Source organism: Eschrichtius robustus, chromosome 15 (assembly GCF_028021215.1).
Source record: "Eschrichtius robustus isolate mEscRob2 chromosome 15, mEscRob2.pri, whole genome shotgun sequence".
NCBI classification, from domain to species: Eukaryota; Metazoa; Chordata; class Mammalia; order Artiodactyla; family Eschrichtiidae; genus Eschrichtius; species Eschrichtius robustus.
The window spans coordinates 20,632,008-20,648,918 of NC_090838.1; the positions used below are offsets into that span (position 1 = coordinate 20,632,008).

At 38.7% G+C, this 16,911-nt stretch overlaps 1 protein-coding gene across 1 annotated transcript in view; it reads right to left on the reverse strand.

Moving 5' to 3' along the window:
- Positions 1-16,911, reverse strand: part of HADHA (hydroxyacyl-CoA dehydrogenase trifunctional multienzyme complex subunit alpha) — a 46,703-nt gene that overhangs the window by 24,504 nt on the left and 5,288 nt on the right. Inside the window, exons 3-7 of the mRNA XM_068564578.1 lie at positions 16,826-16,896; positions 15,385-15,518; positions 13,318-13,456; positions 12,207-12,326; positions 10,393-10,495 (exon numbers count right to left, since the gene is read on the reverse strand). Of these exons, the coding sequence (XP_068420679.1) occupies positions 10,393-10,495; positions 12,207-12,326; positions 13,318-13,456; positions 15,385-15,518; positions 16,826-16,896 (567 nt within the window). The remainder of the gene's footprint in view (positions 1-10,392; positions 10,496-12,206; positions 12,327-13,317; positions 13,457-15,384; positions 15,519-16,825; positions 16,897-16,911) is intronic.

Genomic DNA, 16,911 nt, shown 5'->3' on the forward strand with positions numbered 1-16,911 from the left:
AGAATCTTGTCTCATTTTTTAAATCTCTTTAAAAGATAATTGTTTAAAACAAAAATAGTAATATGCTAAGGAATGTATAATACATGCAGAAGTATAACAAGAATAGCAACAGAATGGGGGGAAATGAAAGTATACCCTTTTAAGGTTCCTACCTTACACGTGAAATGATATATCAAGACAGATTACATGTTAAAGATGTATACTGGACTTCCCTGGTGGCACAGTGGTTAAGAATCCGCCTGCCAACGCAGGGGATATGGGTTCAAGCCCTGGTCCGGGAAGATCCCACATGCCGCGGAGCAGCTAAGCCCATGTGCCACAACTACTGAGCCTGCGCTCTAGAGCCCGCGAGCCACAACTACTGAGCCCGTGTGCCACAACTAATGAAGCCCGCGCACCTAGAGCCCATGCTCCGCAACAAGAGAAGCCACCCCAATGAGAAGCCAGAGCACTGCAACGAACAGTAGCCCCCGCTAGCCGCAACAGTAGCCCCAAGCTCACGCGCAACAACAAAGACCCAACGCAGCCAAAAATAAATAAATAAAAATAAATTAATTAAAAAAAAAAAAGATGTATGCTGTAAACCCTAGAGCAACCATTAAAAGGGTAAAGCAAAGTAAAAGTCCAATAGTGAAGATAAAAAATGATTAATCCGGGGGGAATTCCCTGGCAGTCTCGTGTTTAGGACTCTGCGCTTCCACTGCAGGGCAGATTGGTTCAATCCCTGGTCGGGGAACTAAGATCCCCCATGCTACATGGCACGGCCCAAAAAAAAAAAAAAAAAAAAAAAAAAGATTAATCCAGAGGAAAGCAGAAAGAAGAAAAAAGGAACAAAGAACAGATGGGACATATAGAAAACAAGCAGTACTGAACGAAGCCGAAATGCCAGAACCATGGTGGTATGGTAGAGGAAATATTAAAAGGCTTAAGGAAACTGGAATGTTAGTGTGGATTTATCATGCTGGACCTGCTCAGCACCCCTGGAAGGGTCAGAGGACACACCTTTCACCACAACCAAGAGAAATCAATTTAGGAGGGGAGTCCCAGCATCCTTGAAGAGCTCTGTGGTTGCTCCTCTCTGTAGGTCAGAAATTACAGTGGGAACTGCTACCATCAACTAGGATCCCTAAATGCAGTGGGGATAATGGGATTCTGGGGTGGCAGGGGCCAAGGAGCAACACTCAATTGCCAAAAGCAAATGGGGCATGGTTACCAAAATGGATTGCAGAGCCAAAGTAAATAGTAATCAGAATAGTTTGACTTGTGGAGACCTATGGCGTTGGCTAGCTGATCATGGCATTCCTAGGAAAGAAACAGATGATGGGTGGCCCACTGGATTCAGAAGAATTCTAGGTCTAGTAAACGTAAGAATAACGTGAATTACCAAAGAGAGTCATTGGACATCCCTGGTGGCACAGTGGTTAAGAATCCGCCTGCCAACGCAGGGAACATGGGTTCAAGCCCTGGTCCAGGAAGATCCCACATGCCGTGGAGCAACTAAGCCCGTGCGCCACAACTACTGAGCCTGCACTCTAGAGCCTGCGAGCCACATCTACTGAAGCCCGCACGCCTAGAGCCTGTGCTCCTCAACAAGGGAAGCCACCGCAATGAGAAGCCCAAGCACCGCAACAAAGAGTAGCCCCCACTCCCACAACTAGACAAAGCCCGTGCGCAGCAACGAAGACCCAACGCAGCCAAAAATAAATAAAGTAAATTTTTTTTAAAAACGAAAGGAAAGAGAAAGTCATCGCCCTCATCAATTCTCAGAAATGAGCCAGTTTAAAGACCCAGAACCTCTTGAATAAAGGGGAGGTGGTAGCTCCTTGAGGGAATTATACTGTTAATCTTCCCTAAAGGGACTCTATGGTCATTTACCTTGAGGAAAGGGAAATAATCAGACTTTTGGGGGATTACTGGACACTGGCTCGGAACTGACAGTAATTCCAAAAGACTCAAAATGTTATTGTGATCCACCAGACACGGCAGGGGTTTATAAGGTCATGTGATAAAAGGATTATTAGCTCAGTTCTATCTCAGTGGGCCTAGTGGGTTCCTGAACTCATCCTTTGGTTACTTCCAGAATGCATGATTGAAATAGATATCCTCAGCAACTAGCTCCTTGACCTGTGGAATAAGGACTACTATAGTGGGAGAGGCCAAGTGAAAGCCACTAAAACTGCCTCTACCCAGAAAAATAGTAAAATAAAAGTAATACTGCATTCCTGGAGGGACTACAGAGACTGGTGCCACCATTAAGGACTTGAAAGATGCAGGAGTGGTGATTCCCACTGCATCCTCATTCAATTTACGTATTTTTGGCCTGTGCAGAAACCAGATGGCTCCTGCAGAATGACAGTGGACTACGCTAAACTTAATCAGGTGGTAACGGCAACTGCAGCTGGTATTCCAGATGCAATTTCATTGCTCGAGCAAGTTAACACATCTCCTTTTACCTCTTGTGTATTTGCTGATCTGGAAAGTGCTTTTTTCCTTGATAGCTGGTAGTAAAGACTACCAGAAGCAGTTTGCTTTCAGCTGGAAAGGCCTGCAATATACCCTTACTGTCTTACCTCAGGAGTGATCAATTCTACATCCATAAGTCATAATTTAGCCCACAGGGACCTTGATTGCCTTTTCCTTCCACAAGATACCATGCCAGTTCATTACATTGATGATATTATGCTGAATGGACCTGCTGAGCTGGAAGTACCAACTACTCTAGACATATCCATCTTAGTGAAATTTCTAGGGGTCCAGTGGTATGGGGCATGCTGAGACATTCCTTCTAAGGTGAAGGATAAGTTGTTGCATCTGGCCCCTCCTACCACAAAAAACAGGCACAACACCTAGTGGATTTTGGAGGCAACATCTTTTTTGGATGTGCTACTCTAGCCCTTTTACTGAGTAACTCGAAGGCTGCTAGTTTTGAGTTGGGCTCAGGACAAGAATAGCTGTTCTGCTCTTTAGACCATACGATTCAGACCTGAAGGCGCTTGAAGCATCAGTGGTAGACAGAGATGCTGTCTGGAGTCGTTGGCAGGCCCTATAGGCGAATCGGAGTACAGATCCTTAGGAATTTGGAGCAAAGCCCTACCATCCTCTGTTAATAATTACTATCCTGCTGAGAAACAGCTTTTGGCTTCCTACTGGGCCTTAGTGGAGACTCTAAGCTTAACCATGGGCCAACAAGTTACTATGTGATCTGAGCTGCCTGTCATGAAATGGATGTTGTCTAACCCACTAAGCCATAAAGTTGGGTGTGTGCAACAGCACTCCATTATCAAATGGAAGTGGTATAAATGAGACTGGGCTTGAGCAGACCCTAAAGGTACAAGGTGCATGAGGAAGTGGCCAAAATACCCTTACTCCTCCTTCTCTCTCTCAGCCTGCACCTATGGCCTCATGGAAGTTCCCTATGACCAGCTGACTGGGAAAGAGAAAACTCAGCAAAGAACGTGAAAATATTTGTGTTTTATGTGAATGGTCAACAAGGGGTGATCTCAAAGACGATTTTAATGATCGAGCGGAAAAGATAACCCATCCTGTGGATACCAGTCAGCCTCTTTCCCCAGTCATCCCTGTCACTGCCCAATGGGCTCATGAACAAAGTGGCCATGATGGCAGGGATGGAAGCTGTGCGTGGGCTTAGCAACAACTACTCACCAAAGCCAACCTGGGTACAATCACTGTTCGGTGCCCAATCAGCAGCAGAGACCAACACTGATTGTCTCATACCAGGATTCTCCCAAGGTGATCAACATTCTGGCAGACTGACTACACTGCACTGCTTTCGTCATGGAAAGGGCAGCACTCTGTTCTTACTGGAATAGACACTTATTGCAGGTATGAATTTGCCTTCCTGGCATGCAATGCATCTGCCAAAACTACCATTTGTGGACTTAAGGAATGCCTTATCCACCATCACGGTATCCCACACAACACTGCTTCTGATCAAGCAACTCACCTCACAGTAAATGGAGTGTGGCAATGGGCCATGCTCATGAAATGCACTGATCTCACCACGTGCCCCATCACCGTGAAGCAGTTGGATTGACAGAATGGTGGAATAGACTTTTAAAGACTCAGAGCACTAGGTAGGTGGTAATACTTTGTAAGGCTAGGGCAGTATCATCTAGGATCCTGTATAGGCTCTAAATCAACCTCCAATATACGGTGTCGTTTCTTCCATAGCAAGGATTCACGGGTCCAGGAATCCAGAAGTACATATAGAGATGGCTCTGCTACTACCCTTAGTGATCTACCAACAAAAAATGTGCTTCTGTCCTACAACCTTAGGTTCTGCTGGTCTAGAGGATTTAGTTCCAAAGTCCATCAGGAGACATAACAATGATTCTATTGAACTGGAAGATGAGACTGCCATGTGGCCACTTTGGGCTCTTCATGCCTCTGAAACAGGCAGAGAAGGGATTACTGTACTGGCTGGGGTGATTAATCCTGATTACCAGGGGAAGTTGGGTTGCTACTACAATGAAGGTAAGGGAGAGTATGTCTCAACTATGGGAGACCTCTTGGGGTGTCTCTTAGGGCTACTGTGACCTACAATTAGTTAGTGGAAAATTACAACAACCCAATTCATGCAGGACTGCTAGTGGCCCAGACCTTTTAGGAATGAAGGTCACCCTACCAGACAAAGAACCATGACCAGCTGATGTACTTCCTAAGGGCAAAGGAAATATGGAATGAGTAGTAGAAATAGGTAATTATAAATACCTGTTATGGCCACATGACTATTTGCAGAAATTGAGGGGTCCAGCCCCTAGCCAAAAACCTATGTGATATTTCAGGTCCAAGCATAGGCAATTACAGGCCTCGCAGGCCTCATGGAGAAAGCTGTCCTTCCCATACCAGACTTGGTGCCCAGCCAACGCACTGCGGTCTTTAATGGGAGTTGCAGTCAATGACTCAGGTCTCCCTGACTGGCTATGCTCTTACACACATTTTCATTCCGAGCCCATGTGCCTTCATTCCTAAGTCTCTTTATATGGGACCTTCAACCGAGGTCTTCTTCAGGTACCTCTGCTAAGGCCTCCTTACTGGGGGAGTAAAGAGAAACCTTAAAGACATTTTCCCTCACTCTGACTCAATTCTTTTCCACTCCTAGCTCTCACTATATTAAACAGCAAAATCACAAACAAAAAGCACAAAATGAGGAAAACGTGGCAGTAAATAGACCATGGAAAGGACACTTGGTTGGTTTTATAAAAGCTGAAATGAGAAGGCAGACAGTGCCTTGTTTGACTTCAGCTGGGAACATGTGCGTTGGGAGACTTGAATCTTTTGCCACTCTGTACGTGTCCAAGAATGACTGCAAAAGAACCACGAGTATTACTTTTGGGGTTATGACACATGTTAGTGAGTAGGCAAATTCACAGACAGGGAACCTCAAATAATAAGGACCAACTACATACTCTGATCACAGCAGAATTCAACTAGAAATCAATAACAGAAAGATATCTGAAACATCCCCAAATATTTGGAAATTAAACAACACACTTCTAAATTATACATGGGCCAAAGAAGAAATCACTAGAGAAATCTGAAAATATTTGACCTTCATGGAATTGAAAACATAACATTAAAACATGCAGATAAAGCAATGCCAAGAAGAAAATGTATAGTTTTTTTGTTTTTTTTGTTTTTGGCTGTGTCGCATGGCTTGCAGGATCTTAGTTTCCCGACCAGGGATTGAACCCAGGCCCCAGCAGTGAAAGCACCAAGTCCTAACACTGAACCGCCACAGAATTCCCAATGTATAGCTTTAATGCTTATGTTAGAAAAGAAGAAAGGCCTAAAATCAATGAAAGAAACTAGAAACTAGTTTCTAGTAAGAAACTAGAAAAAGAAGAGCAAATTAAATCCAAAAGCAAGGAGAAAGAAATAAATAATAAGACAGCTGAAATCAATAAAACAGCAAACAAAACCAATGGAATTAAAAGCTGATTCTTAGAAAAGATCAATAAAACTGATAAATTTCTAGCCAGACTCATCAGGGAAAAAAGAGAAGACACAAATTAGCAATATCAGGAATGAAAGAGGAGCATCATTATAGAGTGTAAAGATATGAAAAGAATAATAATAAAGTATTATGAACAACTTTTTTTTTTTTTAACTTTTAAAAAAATATTTATTTATTTATTTGGTTGTGCCGGGTCTCAGTTGCAGCAGGCAGGCTCCTTAGTTGTGGCATGCCAACTCTTAGTTGCAGCATGCATGTGGGATCTAGTTCCCTGACTAGGGATCGAACCCAGGCCCCCTGCATTGGGAGCGTGGAGTCTTATCCACTGCGTCACCAGGGAAGACCCTGAACAACTTTATTGAAATAAATTTGTCAAGTTAAATGAAATGGACAAAATCTTTGCAAAACAAACAACTACAGCTCACTCAAGAAATGGTGAACCTGGGGCTTCCCTGGTGGTGCAGTGGTTAAGAATCCGCCTGCCAATGCAGGGGACATGGGTTCGAGGCCTGGTCCGGGAAGATCTCACATGCCACGGAGCAACTAAGCCCGTGCGCCACAACTACTGCGCCTGCGAGCCACAACTACTGAACCCACACGCCACAACTACTGAAGCCCGCATGCCTAGAGCCCGTGATCCACAACAAGAGACGCCACCACAATGAGAGGTCCTGGGCACCTCAACGAAGAGTAGCCCCCACTCACTGCAACTAGAGAAAGCCCGTGCGCAGCAACGAAGACCTAACACAGCAAAAAAAATTAATTAAATAAATAAATTTTTTTTAAAATTAAAAAGAAAAAAATAGAAAAGAAATGGTGAACCTGCACTACTATGTATAGAATGGACAGCTAACAAGGACCTGCTGCTGTGTAGCACAGGGAACTCTACTCAATGCTCTGTGGTGACCTGTATGGGAAGAGAATCTAAAAAAGAGTGCATATAAGTATATGTATGGTGATTTGCTTTGCTGTGCACCCAAAGCTAACACAACATTGTATATCAACTATACTCCAATTAAAAAAAAAAAAAAGGAAAGAAAGAAAAGAGAAATAGTGAACCTGGGAACTCCCTGGTGGTCCAGTGGTTAGGACTTGGTGATTTCATGGCCAGGGGCCTGGGTTCAATCCCTGGTGAGGGAACTAAGATCCTGCAAGCCGCGTGGCAAGGCCAAAAAGAAAAAAGAAAAAAGAAATAGTCAACCTGAACAGCCTCCTATCTACTAAGGAAATTGAATTCCTAGGTTATAACCTTCCCAAGAAGCAAAACTCCAAGTCCATATAACTTCACTGGTGAATTTTATCAAGGATTTAAGGAAAAAATAATCCCAATTCTACACAAAATCTTCGAGAAAATTGAAGAGGAAGAAGTATTTCCAACTCATTTTATGAAGTCAGAATTACCCAGATATCAACATCAGGCAAAAATATCACAAGGAAAAAAATATTATCCCTGAGACCATTATCTCTCATGACCAGACATAAAAATCCTTCACAAAATTTTAGCTGATTCAACCGGCACTTTATAAAAAGGATAATACATCACAACCAAGTGAAGTTTATTCCAGGAATGAATTCAATAGTCAAAAATCAATGTAAATGACTTTACTTAATAAACTAAAAGGACAAACCCAAACAATCATCTCATTAGATGCAGAAAAAGCAATATAGTTCTCAGCAAACTATAAATAAGGTACATCTGCAATCTGATAAAGGGTATATATGAAAAACCTACGTAACATTATACACCCTACAGCATCAGTGTGAATGTCTCTCTTAAGATTGGAACAAGTTAATAATATCTGCTTTCACTTCAAATCAATATTGTACTAAAGATCTTAGCCACTGCAGTAAGTCAAGAAAAAGAAACACCAACCAGGTGGGAAAGGAAGAAGCCAAAATATCTTTATTTGTAGACAACATGATTATTTATGTAGAAAATCCTTAGGAATCTACAGAAAAAGCTAGTAGAACTAACAAATTTAGCAAAATCACAGAATACAAGGTCCACATACGAAAATCATTTGTATCTATATATGTTAGTAATTAATGAGAAATTAAAGTTAAAAAAGTATAATGGTACAAAAGCATGAAATACTTAGGTACAAATTTAACAAAATGTGTGCAAGGTATGTTCAATGAAAAGTATAAAACACTACTGGGAGAAACTAAAGATGACCTAAGTAAACAGAAAGTTATATTATGTTCATAATGAAAACACTCAGTATTTTTAAAATGTCAATTCTCCCCAAATTGAGACATTGATTCAATGGAATCCCAATAAAGATCTTAGCAGGGGCTTCCCTGGTGGCGCAGAGGTTGAGAATCTGCCTGCCAGTGCAGGGGACAAGGGTTCGAGCCCTGGTCTGGAAAGATCCCACATGCTGCGGAGCTACTAGGCCCGTGAGCCACAACTACTGAGCCTGTGCGTCTGGAGCCTGTGCTCAGCAACAAGAGAGGCCCGCGCACCGCGATGAAGAGTGGGCCCCGCTTGCCGCAACTAGAGAAAGCCCTCGCACAGAAACGAAGACCCAACACAGCCAAAAATAAATTAAAAAAAAAAAAAGAAAAAGATCTTAGCAGATGTTTTTGTAGATATGGATGAGATGATTTAAAATTCATATGTAAATGCAAAGAAACTAGAATAGGCAAAATGATATTGAAAGAAGAGAAGCAAGGTGGAGGGTGGGGTCACACTATCTGATATCAAGATTTACTACAAAACACAATAATCAAGACAGTGTGATACTGGCTTAAGTAAAGACATAAATAATTGGAAATAGGAAACCTAGATATAGACCCAAACACAGAGGGTCAACTAATTTTCCACCAAGGTGTCAAGGTGTCAATGGGAAAGAAGAGTCTTCTCAACAAATTGTGCCAGGACATTTTGGATATTCATAATCACACAACAAAAACAACAACAACAACAACTCAATCTGTACCTCACACCATACATAAACATTAACTTGAAGTAGCACAGACCAAAATGTAAGAGCTAAACTACAAAACTTTCAGAAGAAAGCATAGGAGAAAATCTTTGTAATCTTGTTAGGAAAAGATTTCTAAAACACCAATACCATGATCCATAAAAGAAGACTTTGATACATTGGACTTCATCAAAATTAAGAATTTCTACTCTTAGATAATGAAAAGACAAGCCACAGACAGGGAGAAAACATTTGCAAATTACAAATCTCATAAAGGACTTATATCCTGATATATAAAGAACTCTGAAAACTCAGTAATAAGAGAAACAGCTAAATCAAACAAAATGGGCAAAACATCTGAACACTTTATCGGAAGATATACAGAAGGCAAATAAACACATGAAATAAGTTCGGTATCTTTGGTCTTTAGGGAAATACAAATTAAACCCCAATGAGATATTACTACACTCCTATTGAAATGTTTAAAATTAAAAAGACTGAGCGTGCAAAGTGGTTGTAACTAGAACTCTCATACACTGCTGGTAAGAATGTAAAATGGTATAACCACTTTGGAAAAACAGTTTGACAGTTTCTTAAAAGCTAAGCACATCTATCATATGGTCCAGCCAATCCACTCTTCAGTATTTGTCCAAAAGAAATGAAATATTTGTCCACATAAAGACTTGTCAATGAATGTTCATAGCAGCTTTATTCAGAATAGCCCCAAATTGGAAACACCTCAAATGTCTATCATTTGGTGAATGGATAAACAAATTATGGTTTATCTATACAATGGAATGACATTCAGCAACAAGAAGGAATACATTGCTGACATATAACAACATGCATGAATCTCAAAAGCAGTATGCTAAATGAAAGACACAAAAAGCTACATACTAGAAATGTTCTATTGTATGATTGTGGTGGTGTTTACATAGCTATATACGTTTGTCAAAATGCAAACTGTACATTAAACACTGGTAAATTTATTATCATGTAAATAACATCTCAATAATGCTGATTTTTAAGAAATGTAAGAGGGTGATGAGCATACAATCTGGAATAGTGGTTTCCTTGGATGAGAAGAGGCAAGGAAATTGTATGGGAGGAAGCAGCACATTAGTAGATGTCAATTATTAATATCCTTAGGTTGGTTGTTTCATACATGTTTATTATATTATTAAAACAGACACAAAAAACTGAAGAATAGTTATCATGGATAATGCTACAGGTAATTTAAAAACCAAAACTAATGACTCGATTCAATCCTGTACTCCTGATGTCCCAATTACAAATAACGTTAAAATAGAAATCGGGGTGATGTTGAAAATGATTTAGTATTAGCTATTTTTAGAAAACTTCACTCTTCAGAATAATGACTCATTTCTTAAGTGTTTGGGTTTCACTATAACCAATATTCAAGATATTAACTCTTTAAGAAAATAAATAACTTCATAAGGCTCAATTCTGAAGCATGTTAGCACTTACCCAGCGGATCCACCAGCTGGTCAACCAGGCCCATTTTCTTTGCTCTGTCTGCACGAATGCCTCTACCAGTCAGCATCATGTCAAAAGCAGCAGGCACACCCACCTAACAAGCAAGGATTAGAGCAAGGGTGGAAAAAAATCAGAGTGACAATTACAATGTACAAATCATCCAACTGAGCAAAATAAATATTAAAATGTGAAAAGTCAAACCAGATTTTTATATATCCATCAACGAAATTTTATACACTGATACACATTTAGGTAAAGTTTAGTTTTAGAAACCTCCGCCTGAAGTTAAAAATGTCTTTATATCTCTTCTTTTAATTCAATATGTAGGATTTCTTTTTTTTTTTTTTAAACATCTTCATTGGAGTATAATTGCTTTACAATGGTGTGTTAGTTTCTGCTTTATAATATGTAGGATTTGTCTTATGGATTGATAAAGTGGAGGAAAAAATGTCATGTTTCCTAAAATTGTACATTTATGTCATTCTGAGTTTCTTCTGTATCATTTGTAAAATATTTAAAATTCCTATACTGGAATTAGTAGAGACTGAGAAATCTCATAGTTTTGACAATGTCTTTAGAAAGGATCTTAGACTTAACAAAAAGAGAACTCAACTAGGGCTTTGTATGTAGGTGCTAAAAGAACAGCTTCTAGCAACATTCAAGAACCAACTATAACAAAACAAAAGAAACAGCAATATTCTCTATACACATATAGGCTTATTCATTCTTTCGGTAAACCCGCTTGGCAATTCCTATGAAGGAATGCACACTATTTATTATCAGAAAACAAGTACCATAAACTTTCCCGTTTTTCTATGTCCAACTCATATCAACTTCTCTGCAAAGAGTATTTCTGCTGAGTGTTGTTTTCCCTGAAGAACCCACAGTGCCAGAGGCTATGAGGCTCAGAGGGCCCTCAAGTTTGATGTTAAGATTGCTCTGCAGCCTCCAGGTCTGACTGTCCTTCCCTTCTTCTTAAGAATTCAAAAGCCTGACTGGCCTCTTTTGGGTCTATAGAATACAACAGTGAGATCATCCAAATCAGGGGAAAGGTCTGCCTCTTAACAGTTATCATGAAATAAGACCCAGGGATTTGAAAAACTGGTAAGATCGCACTGTGCAGAGAAGGAACAAATTAAACTGCAAGTTCCAGAAAGCAAGACATGTATCTTATTTATCTCTTCCATTCTTCAGGGACTAACAAAGGACCCTGATCAATCATTTTGATCACGGAATTGAAAAAATAAATAAAAAGTAGAATTGAAAAAATAAACAAATATCAGGAATAAAATGTTATTGATCCCATATATTCACATTGTATTTGGTTTCTAAATTTTTTTTAAAATTTATTTGTTTATTTATTTATTTTTGACTGCGTTGGGACTTTGTTGCTGAGCGCGGGCTTTCTCTAGTTGCAGTGAGCGGGGGCTGCTCTTTGTTGTGGTGCGCAGGCTTCTCACTGCGGTGGCTTCTCTTGTTGCGGAGCATGGGCTCTAGGTGCGCGGGCTTCAGTAGTTGTGGCACGTGGGCTTAGTAGTTGTGACTCGCAGGCTCTAGAGCGCAGGCTCAGTAGTTGTGGTGCACGGGCTTAGTTGCTCCGCGGCATGTGGGATCTTCCCGGACCATGGCTTGAACCTGTGTCCCCTGCACTGGCAGGCAGATTCTTAACCACTGCGCCACCAGGCAAGTCCAGTTTCTAAATTTTACAATGAATACCCATATTATACCTTTTGTACAGAGGAAATAGATCTAAAGGGGCACATAGGACCAAGGTTCTCAAGTTTGCATGGGTATCTTAAACTCACCATTTTGGGTAGCCTTTGTGTGCCTCCCGCTCCTGGTAGGATTCCCAGCAAGACTTCAGGGGAACCCAGTACTGTTTTCTTATCTTTTGTTGCTATTCTGTATTGGCATGAAATGGCAAGCTTCAAACAAATGAAAGAAAATTAGAGTGTTAAAAAATGTAACTTTGTAACATCTTAGGATATGTGAGGGTCTAAAGATTACTCATAAAGCAGGAATGTGCCCCCAGAATAAACTGAAATTCCTTAGGCTGGCATTTGATGCTTTCTACAATTTACCTTTCTGGCCTTACTTCATACCTTTCCCCTAAGTTATTAACCTCTTTTTGGGTTGCAGATCTCCTTGAAAATCTGCTGAAAGGTATGGAAGCTCTCAAAAGAAAAATGCACACACAATTATGTATGTACCCCAGGTTAAGAAGCCCTGTACGATGTAAAGACTCTTCAAGCAAGCAGGCCTACTTATGGTGCCCTAATTAGGCTTTGTTTATCCTTGTCTTTGCTCACACCATGCCACATGTGGAATGTTTTCCCACTACTTTCTGGTTAATCAAATTCTGCCTATCTTTTAGGACCAGACACTGGTTTCCTTAATTAATACATGTGAAAGTGTCTAGTATAGAACTCAGCATGTGATAAATGTTCAATAAATGTTATTTTCTTTTCCCCTCCTTCTTTCTTACATGCTCCAGTTTGGGAAGCACCTCTTCTCTCAAACCTTGTGTTATTTACCATCTTTACTACTCACACAACACTTGACGTACATTATGCGTTATGTGTCTCAACCAGACTTCAGTAGCTCAAGAGCATGAATCACGCTTCTGAATCTTTGCCTTGAAAACTTGAACAAGGTTTTTTAGAATTGATAGGGACCTTAGAGAGCTAGTTCAAAATCTTCTCAATTTGTAAATGAAAACATGACACTTTGGTTCACTTGCTCTGTGCCATGAGACTAAGGATAAAAACCTATCCAGAAATTTGATAACTAAAAATACAGCTGATTCTCCCTCAACAACTTTTTTTAAAGGCAAAATAGTAGCCTAAAGGTTTGCAGCTGGTGAATCCCAACAATGAGCTGGACCGTTGTCTCAGTGACTTTGGAATAAATCTGTACCTCAAGTCCTCCTCCTAAGCAGGATCCATTGATGGCAGCCACAATAGGCTTTGTGGACTTCTCAACTTTCTCAAACATTTTCTGTGCTTCCTGTGATATTTGTGTTACCTCTTGAGGGGTCGTGCAAGCAGTTAACATGCTGCAGTAAACATGAGGGAAGAGAACCAAAAAAAACCAAAGATAAAACCATAACCTATTTTGTTCAATACTTTATCCACCATATCCTTATCCTATCATATATCAATATTTGGTAGTGAATCTTCAAACAGTCAGAAGTTTAAGAATGATTTTGCCTCAGACAGCACTAATATCAGCGACATCATCTCTCTATAAAGAGTGTTAAATTTCTGGATTCAGAGAACATGAAACAAAACATGTTGAATAATTTGTTTTGGTAACAAATCATTAGATTACAAAGCTCTGTACATGAGAAAATCATCTTCTGGTAAATATTTTCACAAGCAGATTAAACATTTTCACTATCAGGTAGCTTTCGGATTAAACATCAATCAAAATGACAGAAAAAAAGGCTTCTATTACAATAATGTTGTCCTCAATGTCCTTTAATTTCAGTTTGTTTCATTTGCTACTTACTGTTTCTGAACACATTTAAGCTGTGGGTTTTTTACTTTTGACCAAAGATAACTAATTTTCTGTCATTTTATATGCTGGGAGTTGTTCAGCTAGCCTCACACAAGCTACAAGTATTTTCCTACGGATTTAGGTAGCTACTACCAGGTACATCAGTGTCTTACTAGGCTTAAATAACCAAGCTAGAAGAAAAAGCACTTGATGGAGATAACTTTGCTTTTTCTAAAAGATAAATATAAACAAACAGAATATTTATGAATTTCTAATTACTATACATAAAAAAAGAAGGGTATACAATATTGAACAAAGTTTAAAAATATACAAACACCATAAATACAAATTACTAAGCCAATAATGCTGGCTATCATTGCCTAAACTGCAAAGAGTAATATAACAAATATAACAAATACCCATATTTTGACAGAATTAACAACTATTAACATTTTAACCCAGTATACTAATATTAAGGTATTATCTCTCCTCTTTACTTTTGCTTTAAAGAATTTTAAAGAAGTTATATATACGTACATTATATCACTGAAGAAAGAAAGAAAATATTAGCTGTATTGGTAAAGTAGCCTTTGACCTTCTGAAGTTCTACCAGCCAATTCATTTACCCTGAAACAACCATTTTCGTATGTTTGTAGTGTATTCTTCAAACCAACTACATATTTGTATCCATAAATAATACAGAGAAGTATTTCATGTATGGTTTTAAAATGTTTATATAAACTATATACAGTATCAAACATTCTGCAACCTCCTTTTTTTTTTAACTTAACATTATGTTTTTGAGTTCTACCATTATGCTGTAGATTTAGTTAGTTCCTTTGAATTGGTTCTGTAGTATTTTATCTTGTGAATATTCCACATTTATTTATCTATTTCCCTCATGACTGACGTTTAGCTTGTTTCAAATTCTTCACTATTTTAAACTACACAGGACTGAACATCCCTATGCATGCATGGGTCCTTAAAACCAAAGGGTGGGATTTCTCTAGCATATATACCTAGAAGAGGTATCACTTGATTATATGATATGTGCATTTTCAGTTTTACTAAATTTTATCAAATTACTCTCCAAATTGGCTATACCAATTTGCATTCCTACTAGTAATATTTAACTTTCTCACTTTCTCAAGTCCTTGCTAATATGATATTTTCAAACTTTTAAATGTTTGCTGGTCTGGTGTATGAAAAAAAAGGGCATCTCATTGTTAGTTTATTTTCATTCTACTCAAATATTGCTCCTTGAACTACTACTTCAACTTCTTTAAAGAAAGGTTGTATTCAGTCTTATAAGGTTTAAGCAACAGTCCCTCTTTTTTATTAACTTTATTATACTCATGAAAATAACTTTAAAAAAACTTGCAGAGAAAATTTACTTCTACCTTCTTTTAAAATGAGAAATGATTAGGCCTAAAAAACATACCATTAGCCAAGATAAAAGATGACTTCAAATTTCCTAAAACTTACTTGAGATCAGCACCTGCAATGAAGCACCCTGGCTTTGATGAGATAAGGACAGCACTTCTGATTTGATTGCTAGACCAGACTTCATTCATTACTTCTATGAACTCTGAATGCAGTTCTTGACCCAGAGTATTCACCTACCAAAGGGAAATACATATAAATCTAAGGGTTTAAATTCGAAGTAACAGATGTGCAAATCACCATCAAATGCTATTTTGATTATAGGAAATACGTTTATCCAGGAGAAATATACAGTTAAAAGAAAGAGACAGGGAAACAAACAAACAAACAACCCAGCAGCTGTCTATTCAGGTGCTTTGGCCAACTGTAAGCACCCCTCCCTCTAAAAATAGTTCTACTTAAAGGAGGAACTCGTATTCCTGAGGAGGTCATATTCCTAAGTTTCAATCATATGCAGGCTATAATTAAGTCTACAAACATTTATCAGCATGGAAAAAATTTGTATAATGTTAAGGAAAAAAAGAAATCAAAATTAGACATATAGTAAGATCTTAATTTTTAGAATATTATTTGTTGAAACTGGATTAAATGTTAAAAGTGGTTATCTTTGGGTTTGGAGTATGAATGATTGTTATTCTCCTCTTTATTGCTTTAAAATGTCCTACTATAGGCATGTGTTATTTTTGTGTTCAGGAAAAATGGTCAACTTACAAAAAATATCTTAAGTTTGAATCATTGCTCAGTAAATGCTAAGATTTACTCTAGTGAGGGGGACTGGCTCTTACTTTCCTTAATCTGTGATAGTTGTTAATTGCTTCCATCTAGGTCCTCCTACTTCATTGAGGCCTCTGGTAATAAGATTTCTGAAATATGAAATCTTTACACCAACTTTAGGTAAGGGAAAAGCATGAGCTTCTGCAATAAAGCTCTTCTTGACAAAAGACTGGATTAATGCTGCATGCTTTTTTGAAGTTGCCAAAAACAAATGAAGTTCCACTTTGAACAGAACTTGATTTCTAACATATGAACTGCACCGAGTCATTCAGGTCCCGTAGGAAACTAAACGACATTTAACCCAGCCAACTTACTATGAATAATGACTTATGTCAGGCAGGTTAAGGAAGCCGATTTAATAACCTCATAGTTAAGATGGGTAGGTCAGTTTTAATTCTTATAAACAAAGCTTATACTTTGCTTCTTATCTAATAAACCACCTTATCATTCTACAGTGTAACAAAAGGCTAGTTTTATTAATCCTTGATGTTAATATGACACCTAAAGTCAACTAGGAGGAATTCTTAAACAAGGACCTCTGCTGCAGAAAACTGCATTCCTTGGGCAATTTCTCAAACTCTAACTATCAAAACTGTAAGTTCATGTGATAAGATTACTGCCAAATTGGTCGATTTATTTCTTTGCCATTCAGGAGAGGATTAATGAATGTAGTGAGTAGAAATAAACTGCAGCAAGTTAAATTAGGTACCTTTGAATTGGGTGAGTTAATTCGAATAACTGCTACGTCTCCTTTGACTCCATAGTTAATATGGGTTCTGGCTAAAAAGAGAAGGA